The 17,166-nt window shown below is 46.0% G+C and overlaps 1 protein-coding gene across 2 annotated transcripts in view; it reads right to left on the minus strand.

The window, feature by feature from the left end:
• The window catches only part of LOC130107096 (solute carrier family 41 member 3), a 62,371-nt gene extending 60,615 nt beyond the window's left edge, over positions 1-1,756 (minus strand). For both annotated transcript variants that reach the window (XM_056273507.1, XM_056273506.1), the window contains exon 1: positions 1,451-1,756. In XM_056273507.1, coding sequence (XP_056129482.1) covers positions 1,451-1,756 — 306 coding nt within the window. The remainder of the gene's footprint in view (positions 1-1,450) is intronic.
• Positions 1,757-17,166: the final 15,410 nt, after the last annotated feature.

Below are 17,166 nucleotides of genomic sequence, written 5' to 3' on the forward strand. Positions count from 1 at the left end.
GCTACAAAGCTAGGATGGGTTAAATGCAGAGAGGAAGTTCCCTATGGGGATCATTAAAGTATATCAAAATCAAAATAAAAAAAAAGATGTATAAATTCACTGTGTACATCATAGTCTATGTAGGTCTGTAGTGTTGTCTTTTTTTTTGGTGGGGGGGGTGTCTGCGTCCCCTGTGTTAAGGCAGAGAGCCAGAGCACAAGAATTTCATTGTATTCTAATGCACATGACAATAAAGTTGAACTTGAACTTTCATTCCCAGTAATTATTATTTAGGTCCTTAATAGTTTTTCCACCATTCTCGCCCATGCCAAACTTTGATATCAATGGCCATAATTCACTTTTCTTTTTGTTATACTGATGGGAGTCTATTTTGCAGGTGACAGGCATGGGCGCAAGTCCATGAATACTGGGATGGCATCCAGTGCGTTACCTGCGCCCCCGTCCATAGGGTTAGTGGCTGAGTCAGCAAGGGCATCCCACGTAAAACTTTGCCAAATCAGTTTGCAGATTGACAAGGCCATACCGGATCAGTCGAGGCGCCAGGCCGGATCGGTCGAGGCCCGGGTTGACAACGACCGCCATTGGTGCTGTGCCCTCACAGGGTACTGATGGAAACTATAAAATTCACTGTGGCGACCCCTGAGAAACAGGGAACAAGCCAAAAGAAAATTAAGGTGTAGTATTTTTTTTTTTTGGTTTTGCTCTATTTGCGTATAATATTTTTGTCTGCACCACGGAGTATCTTTGTTTCACCTGCACCCACTCATTCTTAGATCATCACTTCTATTTTAAGATGCCTTACGCATATAGACCACATTATTTTCTTATTGGCTGGCAGAACTGGCCATCCCTGTGATGTGTCACCCCTTTGAGTCATCTGACAGTTTGCCAGGGCGTTCATATCACCTCCCACCCCTGCACAGCACACAATCATAACAAACACAGACTGCATGTAGCAAGTCTACCCCACTGATACCTTAGCATCCATTGTTTACTCCCCTTCCCTTTGAAATTGGCTACTCCTTGTGTCCTTGTCTGTCCCCTGTGCTCTGCTTCACACACTGCCAACCCACTTCCACCAGACACAAGAGGGAAGAATGGAAGAAATATTGATGAGCAAAAAGAGGGAGCGAGAAAAAGAGAAGGGGGTCACGTAAGGATAAAAATGCAACGCAGGAAGGAAGAAGATAGAGAATAGAGCATCATGAAGCAGACAGTGGTGTGTCTGATCACACATTCCATTTGGCTGAAGACCAAATGCCAGGGAAGCCTGGCAGGGGACAAACACAGGACCAACCAACTCACAACACACACACACACACACACACACACACACACACACACACACACACACACACACACACACACACACACTCCATGTCCATTAAAATACAAACCACAGGAAAAGCCACCTAGTCACGCAAAATATCAACCTCAACTCTCATCTTACCTGTACACTGTCCAGCACCATGCCAGCCATCACCATGCCCATCCCAGCCAGCATGTAAGGAAACAGCACCTGCAGACATATTGTTATGGAGGACTCCTCCTCCACTTTGGCCACGGCCACTTTAGGCCTCTCCTCCTTGGTCTTCTTAGGGGGAGGTTGGAGGACTGGTGGTAAGGGATCATCTTGCCCGTCTGAAGTGCCTCCCAGGTGGGCAGAAGGGCTGCCACTTTGGCCTTTCCCCTTCCCTTTTGAGCGGGACTTCTTGGGTTTTTTCCTCTGGCGCGGCTGTTGGTCTTCACCTGGCATGATGTTCGGCAAATCCTGGTGGGAGAAGTAACGTTACACAAGAGAGATGGGCAGAAAAACAGTCGTTACAAGGGGGAGGGGGCAACGGTTAACGCACATTACTACTTATTTAAAACGTACAGAGTGGGGGGCCATCATGAATGGGAGCTCGTGGAGGTTACGAAGGCCCCGCCCACTGACGCACACGGAATTAAGTAAAACCCATAAGCAAACTGTGCGGCAGCATGGCCTGACAATGTTCCGACGAGAGTCCGTTCACGGGGAGCTGGTCCGACGCGGCGAAGATAACCCGGTACCGTTCTGTTTTTCACGTCCAACTTGCAAGAGGCTGCCATGTGTACAGCCCATAATACGCTGTCCCCCCCCTCCCCCGTAGCCAATGGTTACAGAACGAGGCGCGATCCGATTGGATCACAGTGGAGCACGAGGGCGGCGTGACGGGTAAGCCCCGCCCCCTCCAGAGCGAGACAGCCGCTCCGAACTTTACACGGGTTTCCCCCGGCTCGGCGGGCTCCGAATGGCGACCGGTAAAGAACCGCAACGTTCGGACGGCGTAGCAACTCAGAGCAGTTAATTATAGCGCGTATAGTTTCTAGCTTTAATCCCGCCCCCCCCCGTTCTACGGTACCGGCTAACAATAGCGGCTTTCGTTTGAACGGGACGCGCGCGCGCGAGCAAACCGGGATTCCGTCGACGCGCTTGTCAATCAAATCGATTCTAACGCCGGCGCAAAGTCGAGTCGTCCTGAACGCGTGAAGGCGGACCTCGGATGGTCGGCGCAGCCGTTCTTTAAAACCAGCAGCGCAGCTTTCCGGAGTCGGGCAGAGGCGGGCAAGCCGAGCCAACTGTGGTTAAACACCGCCATTCCCGAACTGACGGGCTCCCTCTGCGTCGAACACGAACAAGTCGTTAGTTAATCGCGTCTGAGGGTTAGCGATAGTTCACTGCCTCACCTGCGGCCTCCCGACCACGTGTAGCGCTGAGTTGGACCCCCTCGAAGGGTTCGAGCATAAACTGATCTGCGAGGACGACAGTGCCGTAAACGCACGTGTGCGCGCGCGCGATATCCCTCGCGCGCTTGTTTGCGCGTGTGTCCTATATGGATGTGCTGGCCGTGCGCATATTCCGCAGCATGCGTTTCCTGCGTGTGTGGATTTAGCCCGTGCTGAGTGGCAGCCCGCTTGGAGTGCGCGTCACAGTGTGCGTGTTAACGTTTACCCGGGGTTCGGTACCGTCTTGAATTTCATGCCGCTGGCAGATAAGGACACTCGAGTCGAGCCCCCCCACCCTACCTCCCTTAATATGCAGCACATCATTCTCAGGAGGTGTCGGCAACAAGTCCGTTTATAAAACGCTCTTCCTTTTCTGGCCTCCGGGCCCAATGTTGTCATTAAAGCTTTGATTTGTATACGGAGGTCCGCTTAGTATTTGGGAGGGGGGGGTCAAACGAGCCCTGGTTCATTCGTCACTAGTGCGATGCCAACGCATCGCCTCTTTTGTCACAGGGATGTTAGATGGACTGCAGGCACGTCTGCAGGCTGCACAATGCCGCCTGTGTGACACTGAGCTGGGCTGAGGCTTTTTTTTTGTGGTACTACTGAAATTTATTTTGACTTTTCAAAAATGTGTAAACATCTGTTCTTTTCTTTCTTTCTGTCTTTTCATGCTTTCATTTTTTCTTTCTTTTCTTTTAGATTTACGTGCTATGTCTGGTAGTTCCACGCAGCTGTGCTGAGTAAATTCATGCAGCTGTGTTGAGTAAATTCTAACAAACTCAATTTAATAACATGTCAAGGAAGAACAAAAAAAAAGAAGTTACGTCCAAACTGACATTTTTAAGCGAATCTATCTATCTATCTATCTATCTATCTATCTATCTATCTATCTATCTATCTATCTATCTATCTATCTATCTATCTATCTATCTATCTATCTATCTGTCTATCTATCTGTCTATCTATCTATCTATCTACCAGTATTATCTGAGAAAATGGCTTATACACATTCTGTGTGTGTTGCTACAAACTGAGTGGACTCGTCATCAGAATGCTTCAGTACAGTAAACTGCATCAGGCTTGCTACAACATTGTTGCTCCCAGGGCAAATGAACCTAAATTACCTTTCCAGCTGGATAAACACTTCCAAATACTCCTAAAACAGTTGTGGGAGTATTTTAGAATACTGACTTGATACATTGCTGATACTGTTGATACTACATTAATACTATAATTCTATTATTATTATTATTGTTGTTATTTTTATTATCATTAATACGATAATACTACATTATTGATACTTGATACTTGATTCATCTTGCAAGGCTGATGGACAGACCAGTATGACACGTATTTCGTAATAATTTGGAGAACGTAGTGAGTGGAAACTCCTGCAAATTCAACGTGTACAAAGATTTAACCCATATTTTCTACTTTTAAATCGGTGATATTTATGTCTACCGCTAGATGGAAGCATCGACTTGGCGTTGAAAGCAAAGAACGACACGAATAGTGACAATGTTTCCATTGTTTTTTTTACGACTTTTTAAAGTGGCAGCTGGTGAGCAAAGCTGTCACCCACTTGAAAGATGATAAACTGATGCTAAAAACAGCTCCTCGGGGAACCTTTTTTAATTTATTTTATTTCTTTTAGTGTACTCGCATAATTCCCGGCTTGCAGAACTAGAAATGAGAACTGAGGACGATTTCATCTCAGCGGTTTCTGCACAGTTTGGCTGTGCATTAAAGCCATTATCGGTGCCTTGAAATGAGCTGAGATGCCGAACAAGGTCGTGACAGAAAAAAAATTGCAATTTTTTTTGCATTCCGGTGGCATCGACTCCACGGTGGTCTATCAGGATGCGCCCTCCGTAACAGGCTTAAAGTATTATTTAAGTTTAGAGAAACCTGATCCACGTTGTAGTTATGGATTACCGAAGACCTCCTTTTGGACTTTTGGAGGTGGAAAGCCCCTGGAGGTTAAGGAAATCTGGTTTACAGTCGCACACTGTTTATTTTAAACTCACATTTTCTGTAATCGAAACCAGGAGCCGCTAAGAATGCCTCCCCATATGTTTTCCCTATACCTTTATGTTTTGGGGGTTTTTTTGTCTGTATTGTGTGTGTGTGTGTGTGTGTGTGTGTGTGTGCTTACTGGGCTTTTTTGGCCTAAACCAGTTGTATGAGCCCTGGCATTTTCAGCACCTCATTAACGCCTTTATGCAGACATGGCACACACACACACACACACACACACACACACACACACACACACACACACACACACACAAAGAGAAGGCCTCTTATACGATGCAGGGCTGCCATTATTATGGGACCGTCCTATAGGAAACGGCAAGGACCCGCTGGCACTTTCAAATGTGGCGTTTCATAAAACTAACATTTCTTTCACACGTCTCGAACCCGGTACTGTTCGCTAGCCTATCGGTGGGCAGTTTTAGTCATGCTACATGCATCCCTGATGCTATAGGCTGCCTGGTGGGTGGACTAAAATATTAAATAGGAGGACGGGCTAAGTGTGGCCTATATACTTACTGATACTCTCGACGGCTCAGATAATACATTGGAAGTACATTAATTTTCGTGTTGCTTCAGAAATTGAGCACCTTGCACAAGACCATGTGTTTATAAGCTACTGCAGACTGGGCAGATCTATTACTGGTCTGGACAATGCGCTCCTGGTTGATAGGCAGCCATGTATTTCCAGGCCCTCTGGCCCACACAGTGGAAACTATCATGCAAACTCGGTGTTGCTATAAATAAGTGTCCCTGTCCACTATAGCCAGCCAGGCCATTATGTCAGTCCCTAGTAAGTCACTGTCAGTTTGTCCACTTGTGTTCACTGTCCTCCTGCCCACCTGTCTATATGCCAATATGTCTGCTTGCTTGTCTTTCTGTCTGATTTCCTGTCTGTCTGCCTGTCTGTCTGTCTGTCTACTTGCAAGACTGCCTGTATGTCTGTTTGACTACGTGTCATTCTGCCTCTCTTCCTACGTGTTTTGTCATTCTCTACACCGCTCTCTCTCTCTCTCTCTCTCTCTCTCTCTCTCTCTCTCTCTCTCTCTCTCTCTCTGGTAAGTCTGCCTGTCCTCTATACACCTGTCTCTCTCTCTCTGTCTCTCTCTCTCTCTCTCTCTCTCTCTCTCTCTCTCTCTCTCTCTCTCTCTCTCTCTCTCTCTCTCTCTCTCTCTCTCTCTGGTAAGTCTGCCTGTCCTCTATACACCTGTCTCTCTCTCTCTGGTGTGTCTTCCTGTCCTCTATACACCTGTCTCTCTCTTCCTGGTAAGTCTGCCTGTCCTCTATACACCTGTCTCTCTCTCCCTCTCTGGTGTGTCTGCCTGTCCTCTATACACCTGTCTCTCTCTCTCTGGTGTGTCTTCCTGTCCTCTATACACCTGTCTCTCCCTGGTAAGCCTGCCTGTCCTCTATACATTTGTCTATAGCCAAACCTGCATTTCCTGTTGTCTGTCTGCTTCTCTGTTAGTCTGCTCGGTAGTTTGTATGGCTGTCTCAGATTAGCTATATCTTCATCTGGTGGTCTGTCTGACTGCCCGCCTGTCTGTCTGTCTGCCTGTCTGTCTGTCTGCCTGTCTGTCTGCCTGTCTGTCTGTCTGCCTGTCTGTCTGTCTGCCTGTCTGTCTGCCTGCCTGCCTGCCTGTCTGTCTGCCTGTCTGTCTTACTGCACCTGTTGCAAGTCACACCAGCAGCTGGTGGCCTTGTGTTACTTTCATTTACCCACTCCATTACCCTGCACACACACGCACACGCACACACACACACACACACACACACACACACACACACACACACACACACACACACACACACGTTTACTTTTGGGGGCATCATATTGACTTATATAAATTGGCCAGCCCTTAAGCCTAACCTTACTAAGCTTAAACATCAGAACTGCATGTCTAACCTTGACCACTGACCCCACAATCAACTTTTTCCCTGTTGGAGGACACGGCTTTTGTCACCACCTGGACAAGCTGTCTCCAATTAACTGGTCTTCAGTCTGAAATGTGTCCCCAAAACTAGGCTAAGTCCGAATATATATAATGGCAAGTTCATACTGTCACCTCATTGTGTTATTAAAGCTGTTAAAATCATGAGTTGTCTCCGAATACTGTCTTCCCACTGTCCACGAGTGTGTGTGTATGTGCACGCGCGTCTTACAAAATGTGAGCCCGTTGCAATATTCCCATAAACCTGAGACAGACATGACTGTGTCCTTGGGGGAGACTCGCCGAAAGAAAAAAGAAATATGCGTAACGAGATTTCTTTTCCAGTCTTGCCGGCAACGATGACGTTCCAAGGGACAATTTGTTAGAGACGTCACGAGCCAGTCATGTCAGCGAACGGGATCAAATGGGACGTTATTCGACTATTTAGGACAGGTCAAATGGGACGTTATTCGACTATTTAGGACAGGTCAAATGGGACGTTATTCGACTATTTAGGACAGGTCAAATGGGACGTTATTCGACTATTTAGGACAGGTCAAATGGGATATTATTCGACTATATGGGACAGGTCAAATGGGGTGTTATCCGACAGGTCAAATTGGACGTTATTCGACTATTTAGGACAGGTCAAATGGGACATTATTCGACTATTTGGGACAGGTCAAATGGGACGTTATTCGACTATTTAGGACAGGTCAAATGGGATGTTATCCGACAGGTCAAATGGGACGTTATTCGACTATTTAGGACGGGTCAAATGGGGTGTTATCCGACAGGTCAAATGGGATGTTATTCGACTATTTAGGACAGGTCAAATGGGACGTTACTCGACTATTTGGGACAGGTCAAATGGGGTGTTATCTGACAGGTCGAACGGGACGTTATTCGACTATTTAGGACAGGTCAAATGGGATGTTATTCGACTATTTGGGACAGGTCAAATGGGGTGTTATCCGACAGGTCAAATGGGATGTTATTCGACTATTTAGGACAGGTCAAATGGGATGTTATTCGACTATTTGGGACAGGTCAAATGGGGTGTTATCCGACAGGTTAAATGGGATGTTATTCGACTATTTAGGACAGGTCAAATGGGATGTTATTCGACTATTTGGGACAGGTCAAATGGGGTGTTATCCGACAGGTCGAACGGGACGTTATTCGACTATTTAGGACAGGTCAAATGAGATGTTATTCGACTATTTAGGACAGGTCAAATGGGATGTTATTCGACTATTTGGGAGAGGTCAAATGGGGTGTAATCCGACAGGTTAAATGGGATGTTATTCGGCTATTTAGGACAGGTCAAATGGGATGTTATTCGACTATTTGGGACAGGTCAAATGGGGTGTTATCCAACAGGTCGAATGGGACGTTATTCGACTATTTAGGACAGGTCAAATGGGATGTTATTCGACTATTTGGGACAGGTCAAATGGGGTGTTATTCGACAGGTCAAATGGGATGTTATTCGACTATTTAGGACAGGTCAAATGGGATGTTATTCGACTATTTGGGACAGGTCAAATGGGGTGTTATCCGACAGGTCAAATGGGACGTTATTCGACTATTTAGGACAGGTCAAATGGGATGTTATTCGACTATTTGGGACAGGTCAAATGGGGTGTTATCCGACAGGTCAAATGGAATGTTATTCGACTATTTAGGACAGGTCAAATGGGGTGTTATCCGACAGGTCAAATGGGACGTTATTCGCCTATTTAGGACAGGTCAAATGGGATGTTATTCGACTATTTGGGACAGGTCAAATGGGGTGTTATCCGACAGGTCGAACGGGACGTTATTCGACTATTTAGGACAGGTCAAATGGGATGTTATTCGACTATTTGGGACAGGTCAAATGGGGTGTTATCCGACAGGTCGAATGGGATGTTATTCGACTATTTAGGACAGGTCAAATGGGATGTTATTCGACTATTTTGGACAGGTCAAATGGGGTGTTATTCGACTATTTAGGACAGGTCAAATGGGATGTTATTCGACTATTTAGGACAGGTCAAATGGGATGTTATTCGACTATCTATCATGTCTTCAAGAAACATGCTTGAGCACATGTTGTATGTGGGTGGCGTCAGACGGAGAATCTCCCTTGGCTGTTTCCCACATGTCTTGATCTAAATCATGAGGGGACACCCTGGAGACAGGGGGAGGACTCTAGAGGGGTGGAGACCATTTTAAATGTCTTCTTTTCAAGACTATTGCGTTCATTTGTTTGCCTGTAATAAAAGTCCTGTGAGTATATTCCAATTACATATTTTCATATGATACCCTGACACGCTTGTTTGAATTACATGGCAGAAGGATGGCGTATCACTGGATTACTGCTGCCCCTGAAGGCAGGGGAGGAATTCCGGTAACACTTTCTATGAAGCTTGCATCTATAACGCCCTATAAGCACCTATAATGCCCTATAAGCATCTATAACGCCCTGTAAGCATCTACTGCTTCATAACGCCCGTACTTTCCTATAATTATAGGGCGTTATAGACGCTTATAGGGCGTTATAGATGCAAGCTTCATAGAAAGTGTTGCCAAAAATGTCACTGTATGGCATTAGAAATAATAATAAAAACAGATGAAAACATCGCACATACTCTACCTGTAAAAAGTATTTACGATGTTTGCAGATATTATAACTGCATTTCACCTGACCACGAGTAGCCTACATTAGCCTTACGCATGCAGTGTGAACATGCCATTGCATGTGCCTTTGTGCGCACACACATTTGTGTCAGCTTTCACTGAGCGAGTTCAGATGGGCCATCTGTTGGCCGCTGTCAAGCGCTCGCACCGCGCAGAAAGGCACATTACATAATCCTGCTGAAGTTTATGATGGATGACTGAGACTTCTAACATGGCTGTAGGTGCCAAAACCTCCTCTTTGAGTTAGCCTTTACTCTAGCACACACACACACACACACACACACACACACACACACACACACACACACACACACACACACGATAGCAAAACATACACACACAAATGAAAATAAAGGGAATTAAAAACCAATTAAAACAATTAGAACTTGAAAAATAGTGATTCCGGATCATGGTTTCAAATTGCTCAGTAGATACAAGTGCATCAAGCCTCTGGGTATGCTGAAGTTTATTCCATGTGCTTAGGGCCCCAGGAACTAAAAGCCAGTTTTCCCACTTCAGAATGAACACGTGGAACCTGGGGTATTAGCCAATCATTAGAACGTGTGTGATAAGGCCCAAGGTTCCCATCCAGCGAGAAAGTAATGTAAGGTGATAATATCCCAGCAAGTGCCTTATAAATAAACAGATAACAATCTTGTTGTGTCTATCAGACAGAGAAAAGACCAGCCAACTTTCTTCCACAGGATACAATGATGACTATGACAACTTTCACCCGTAATAAATCTAAGGGCTGAGTTGTATTCACAGTTCAGGGGCAAGGCAGAGGCACCAGGCAACAGATTACATCGCCATAATCCAGAACCGGCCTAAAAACTCTTCCAGTCACTGTCCTTGGGAAGGTGTGTCTGTTTCTATAAAAGAAGCCACATTTGTGCCGCAGTTTACCAAAAGGTTTTTCACATAATATTTGAATGTGGATTTCTTGCCTAACCAAAGGCCAAGTAATTTATATTCTGCAACTCTCTCACTTATTATGTCCATTCATAGTGGATATATATGAGAGTCATTATGAGCAATACTTCTACTTCTAGAGAACACCATAAATTTTGTTTTGCTTGCATTAAAAACCAATCTCAGACTAGTAAGTGTATTTTGAAAGACATCAAAGGAGAGCTGCAAGTTCTCAGCGGCTAATTTTACAGAGTCAGCAATGCAGTACAGCAATGGTAGCATCTGCATAAAAATGAATGTGACAACAAGAGAGGAGGCAATATCATTGATACAAATAGAAAACAACACAGGACCTAAAACTTACCCCTGGGGGACACCTTTTACAATTGGCAGCAACTCAGATTGAGTATTTCCCATTTTTACACATTGTGATCTACAATCTACAATAGCTGCAAAACCAGATATATGCATCTGTATTAAAGATAATACTGTGTAATCTTTGCAGAAGGACAGAATGATCAACTGAATCAAACGCTTTTGACAGATCTACAAAAAGAGCAGCACAATGTTTCTCTATATCTGGGGCGCAGATGCTATATAATTTATATCTAGTGTGGTAGCTGTAATAGTGCTGTGTTTTGCTCTGAAGCCAGACTAGTGCGGGCTAAATACGGAAGCATTAGAGAGGAATGCTTTGAGTTGACTATTTACCAGTGATTCCAGGATCTTTGCTAGGCAGGGCAGCTTAGAGATTGGTCAATAATATTGAAGTTACTTCTGTTGCCACCCTTGTGTAAGGGAAATACGTGTGCTGATTTCCAAGCACTAGGAACTGTGCCTATAGAAAGATTAAAAAGTTCTGTAATAACCGGAGCAGCTTGTCTTGGAAAGAAAGGATCCAATTTATCCTCTCTCCTGTTGATTTCCTGATATCAATGGATTGAAGTGCTTCAAAAACATCAGTGGAATAGAAGGCCGAAAGGTGAACTTGAAGGTGTGGCTGATCAAGCAGAGAATCATGTTCAAGTGGACCCTGGAGAAAACACACACACACACACACACACACACACACACACACACACACACACACACACACACACACACACACACACACACACACACACACACACACACACACACACACACACACACACACACACACTAACACTATGCAGGGGAGTGTTGCGGAAGTTTTATCAAAGGCTTTAATAAATATGATAAGGGGCCTCATAATCACAATAACCGTTGTTTGACTAGTTCACTGGCTAAATAAAATATTGTTTTTAAACTCACGTGCCTTAGTGGCTTTGAAGACATGGGTTTGACTGGAGAAAGTGGATTTGATCAATTAGTTTGTATGTGTGTGTGTGTGTGTGGGGGGGGGTATTTCTGTTAATTATTGAGTCTAGCCGGCTTAATTATTTCTCCCAACTGATGTGATTCAGTTCACACAGCTCAAGATCGTTTTTGCAAATTGAAATAAAAACGCCTTTATCAAATTAATGACGTCTTTGTGAACTGATAACTGCAACGGATTCAAAGCTCCAGACAGTCGCTTCCTTAATCGCACCTCTGCTATAAATGGCTGTAAACTGCCCATGATGAAAGTGAGACGAGGCTATACTCTCTCTCACGAGTAGTTGTGTTCAGCTGTGGGGTCAAAAGGTCCTCCGAGGCATCTGTGGTTCATCTGGAAGAGCGCGGATTCTTAATTTGAGGCGCTAGGTGCCCCAGCGGCCATTTTTAGAGGGCCTCTAAGTGTTAGTTTAGTCTGATAGCTCGAGGAGGATCCTCTGACATATGCTGCCAGCAGGAGAGCAGGCAGAACAGGGCGGTTTGTCAGCATTCCTCTGTCAACTGCTGCATTACTGTGTGTTTTCTGAAACAGGCGCAGACCTGCACCGTGTACGTACGGCACAGACAACACAAGATTCCTCCTCTGGGAAGGACCATTTTACTATACAAACACTTACCTTTTATGTGGCTTGCCTTCAACGCTAATACTATCGAGTCAGTGATTACTTTGAAATGAGATCCAATTTCGCTCACAACACATTTAACTTGTGGATGCAGGTGCAAGTTTTATATTGTTTATAACGGCGTAGCTGCATGCAGCTATGCTACACAGCCGATTTCCCCTCGGGGATGACTAAAGTGCTCGGATTCTGATTCTCATGTCACAGCAATGACGACCTTAACTGGTCGGTTCATAGAGATGCCACTTGGCGGAAAAGTTTCATGGGCAATGAGCCTGCTGTGGTTGGACATCCATCCAAGTGTATATAAAGGGTAGACTTGGTTCCAGTACCTCAGCTTTGTTTTCCTATACATTGCTGTACTATACTCTTAATGTCTCTTCCTTTAATTCTTTTTAGACCACAGTTTTCCCCCTTACCCACGATTTAGCTCAATATATGCATGTTTCTGTTTAAGTTCCCCTCTTATTACAACATCTTTAAACACTGATTAAATTAGAACATGGTTTCAACCTCCGGGACTTCCACAATAATTACACCGATCAAGCCAAAATATTAAAACCAGCTGCCTAATATTGTGTAGTTTCCCCTCGTGCCACCAAAACATCTCTGACTTGTCGAGGCATGGACCCCACAAGGCCTCTGAAGGTGTCCTCTGGTATCTGGCACCAAACATTAGCAGCAGATCCCTCAAGTGCTGTTAGTTGCGAGGTGGGGCCTCCGTGGATCGGACTTGTTTTTCCAGCACATCCCACAGATGCTCGGTCAGATTGAGCTCTGGGGAATTTGGAGGGCAAGGGAACACCTTGAACTCTTTGTCATGTTCCTCAAACCATTCCTGAACAATTTTTGCAGTGTGGCAGGGTGCATTATCCTGTTGAAAGAGGCTGCTGCCATCAGGGAATACCATTACCATGAGGCGAGGTACCTGGTCTGCAACAATATTTAGGTAGGTGGTACATGTCAAAGTAACATCCGCATGAATGCCAGGACCCAGGTTTTCCCAGCAGAACATTGTCCAGAGAATCACACTACCTCCACCAGCTTGTTGTCTTCCCACAGTGCATCCTGGTGCCATCACTTCCCCAGGTAAATGGCACACACGCACACGGCCATCCATGTGATCTAAAAGAAAACAGGACCCATCAGACCAGGCGACCTTCTTCCAGTGGTCCATGGTTCAGTTCTGATGCTCACATGCCCATTTTAGATGGTTTTGGTGGTGGACAGGGGTCATCATGGGCACTCTGACCAGTCTGCGGCTACACAGCCCCATACACAACAAACTGCAATGCACTGTGTGTTCTGACACCTGTCTATCATAGCCAGCATGAACTTTTTCAGCAATTTGAGCCAGTTCTTCTGTGGGATCGGACCAGACGGGCTAGCCTTCACTCCCCATGTGCATCAATAAGCCTTGGGTGCCCATGATCCTGTCCCCCTTATGCTTGCACATTTTCCCTGCTTCCAACACATCAACTTGAAGAACTGACTGTTCACTTGCTGCCTTATGTAGCCCACTCCTTGACAGGCGTTACTGTAACGAGATAATCAATGTTAATCACTGACCTGTCAGTGGTTTTAATGTTTTGGCTGATTGGCGTATAGCCATTACTACTACTACAATCTTTTTCTTCTTCTTTCGGCTTGCTCCTGTTTCTCCGAGGTCACCACACTGGATTTTTTAGTTTCCATCAGTGTCCTGTCAAGCACAGCACCAATGACAGTCGCTGTCAACCTGGGCCTAGACTGATCTGACATGGAACCTCGATTGATCCGGTATGGTCTTGTCAATCCACACAATGATTTGGCAAAATTTTATATCGGATGCCCTTCCTGCCACAACCGCTAACCCTGTGGACGGGGGCACAGGTAAAGCGCTGGATGCTCCCAGTATTCATGGACTTGTGCCCATGCCTGTCACCTGTTACTACTACTACAATACTAATACTCATTCTTGTACTGATACTTAAACTAATACTAATACTTTTTTTAACATGGTGATGGTGGTCGCGTGGCTCGGTTCCTGGGCTGTGCCGGTGGCGTCTCGACACTGCTTGGCATCCTGCTCATCATATTCTTCATATATTTTATAAGCCCATTATAATTCTGTTATCCTCTCTCAGTGTTGTATTGTGTAAATTGCGTAAACACAACATCCATTGCACGTTGCCCATCTTGGGAGAGAGATCCCTCCTCTGTTGCTCTCCCTGAGCTTTCTTCCTGTTTTTCCTCCATTAAAGGGTTATTTAGGGAGTCGTTCCTTATCCGATGAGAGGGTGTAAGGACAGGATGTTGTGTTGCCGTAAAGCCCCCAGAGGCAAATTTGCAATTTGTGATATTGGGTTATACAAATAAAACTGACTTGACTCGTACTGATACTAATACTAATACTAATACTAATACTAATACTCTAACTTGATTTGATGATGGTCTGTATACATCACACAGCAAAAATGCCCATTTTCCTTGCTGTCAAATTCATATTTTGAGAGTATAACAGTTACAATTATTACCTAATTCTTCTACGTCTACTATAACTACTGCTATAAGTACTCATACTGATACTAATAGAAATAATCTTTCCTCACTGATGGTCCTCACACATCACAGAAATGAGATACCATCTCGCCTTCCTTAAAGAAAAGAAGGGGGGGGGGAAAGAGAAAACCCTTGCAACTCAAAGGGTTTGTGAGCTGACGCTCAGAACGCCGTCTCGAAGTCCTTTCTGAAGCGTCCCTGATAAGCAGCAGCTCTCTTACGTAACGAGTCTAACTCGGAGTCCTCCCACAGAGCCGGCGTCCCACTGTGAGCAAAGGGAAGCTAGGCCAGGGAGGAGGAGAGGCCGTAAAAGAGGACCGGGGGGGAAAACATCTCAGAAACAACCCTCTGCGGCCACGCCGTCGCTCGGGCTGAACACAACATGCCGGCACAACAGCTGCCTGTCACTTTAAATGTCACACCGACGGCAGAGTTAACTCTCCGGCAAAGTAGTGCCTCAAAACTACCAACAGCAGATCCTTTGCACCGAGCTGCTGTTTTGTCTTCCCTCTGCACTGTCCGCTAAATCGTTCTCAGTGCGTCGAAGCTCCGAGAAAACCGCCTGCACCTCTCTTTCTAAACCCAGTGAATGAAGAGGGAGCCTCGTGTGCTTGAGGTTTTGAAAACCCACTTTGTAAATACTCCAGCCATAATTCTTTCTTTCCTTCTTTCTCTCCTTCTTCCTTTCCTTCCTTAGTGAAGTTACCGCAGAGAAACTGTGGCGCTACATTTGGAGCCGCTTCAGAGGCTTGGACATGGAAACCCGGCCCGTCCTGAGGGAGCCATCGGTCTGACTGGTCTCTGTCTCCTGAAGGCCTGGGATGGATCAGAATATGCCCGGGGACAAAGCACGCCTGTCTCCCGCTCCTACCTGGCAGGCTGTACCAAGCCCTGCACACACACACACACACACACGCACACACACACTTAGCCAGTAGTGAGGGTTTATTACTTTTAGCAGTAACAAAGTAATTTAACGCGTTTCTAATCGGAGTTTGGCAATGCCATTACACTCTCCATGTCTAGTCACTGTATAGCTTTTATGTTTTTAGCCCACGTCTGTCTTTTATTACTTTTAACTTATTTTATCCGTATTGTTGCTGAATTTCATTGTTTCCCTTGTTTTTAATGTAAAGCACTTTGAGCTGCAGTTTTTGTATGAAAGGTGCTACACAAATAAAGTTCATTATTATTATAGTGTAACCGGTTATTTCCTTGCCCGGTGCGGGATTCGATACAGGGTGTACTGCACCACAAAGCGACACCACTAACCGCTCGGCTAAAGGGTCAGACCCGTTAGCTAGCGACTAACGTGTCTTATTAGTAGTTTACAGTCGCCACCCTCCCCGGAAGCGCGCCCTCGCGCTTTGTTATTCCCGCGCTCCGAAGAGACTTCAGAGGATCTGCACACTTCCGGACCCCACCGCTGCCACCAACGTAACCGGTTATTTTCTTGCCCGGTGCGGGATTCGATACGAGGTGTACTGCACCACAAGGCACAGCACTAACCGCTCGGCTAAAGGGTCAGACCCGTTAGCTAGGGGCTAACGTGTCTTATTAGTAGTTTACAGTAGTAACGCGTTACCACCCGAAACATGCTAGGTGCGGAGACGGCGCCGTCACGTAGGCCGGGCGGGGCGGTTTTTGTTTTTTGTTGCTGGGCCAGCCAATGGGGCCAGCCCTACAAACGTGAATGCCCCCATCAGGTGACCAACGCCGTATCCAGCTAGTGGCCACCAGCAACGTCACTCAAGTTACATAATTGGTCGGCCGACCAATGACGTAGCTCGTAAACACGGAAGTGGGAGTTTCCCGATCCTACTGAAGCCAATCACGGCTACTTCCGTGCCTACACCCCCGTTAGCGCTAGCATCAACCTTATCCAAACCGCTGATCCTGCTCTCAGGGTCGCGGGGATGATGGAGCCTATCCCAGCAGTCATTAGGGGCGCGGACGCTCGCGCGGGTGTGGGTGAAGGTCTTCGTTCTTACCAAGCAGGTACACGCCTGATCCCACTAACCAACCAGTAGAGTCTTTGCTGAGGAACTTGATTAGGAGACACAGGTGTGTAACTGCTTGGTTGGAACAAAGACCTGCACCCACACTGGCCCTTTCCTGACAAGATTGCCCCCCCCCACCACCCCCCCGACAGCGTCAGGAAAATTAGACCCTACCTGTCCGAGCATGCAGCACACCTCCTGGTCCAGGCTCTTGTTATATCACGCATTGACTACTGCAGCTCCTTGCTGGCAGGTCTCCCTGCATGCACTTTCAAACCTCTGCAAATGACCCAGATCGCGGCGGCACGTCTGGTCTTCAACCAACCCTAAACAGCA

This window comes from Lampris incognitus, chromosome 2 (genome assembly GCF_029633865.1).
Source record: "Lampris incognitus isolate fLamInc1 chromosome 2, fLamInc1.hap2, whole genome shotgun sequence".
NCBI classification, from domain to species: Eukaryota; Metazoa; Chordata; class Actinopteri; order Lampriformes; family Lampridae; genus Lampris; species Lampris incognitus.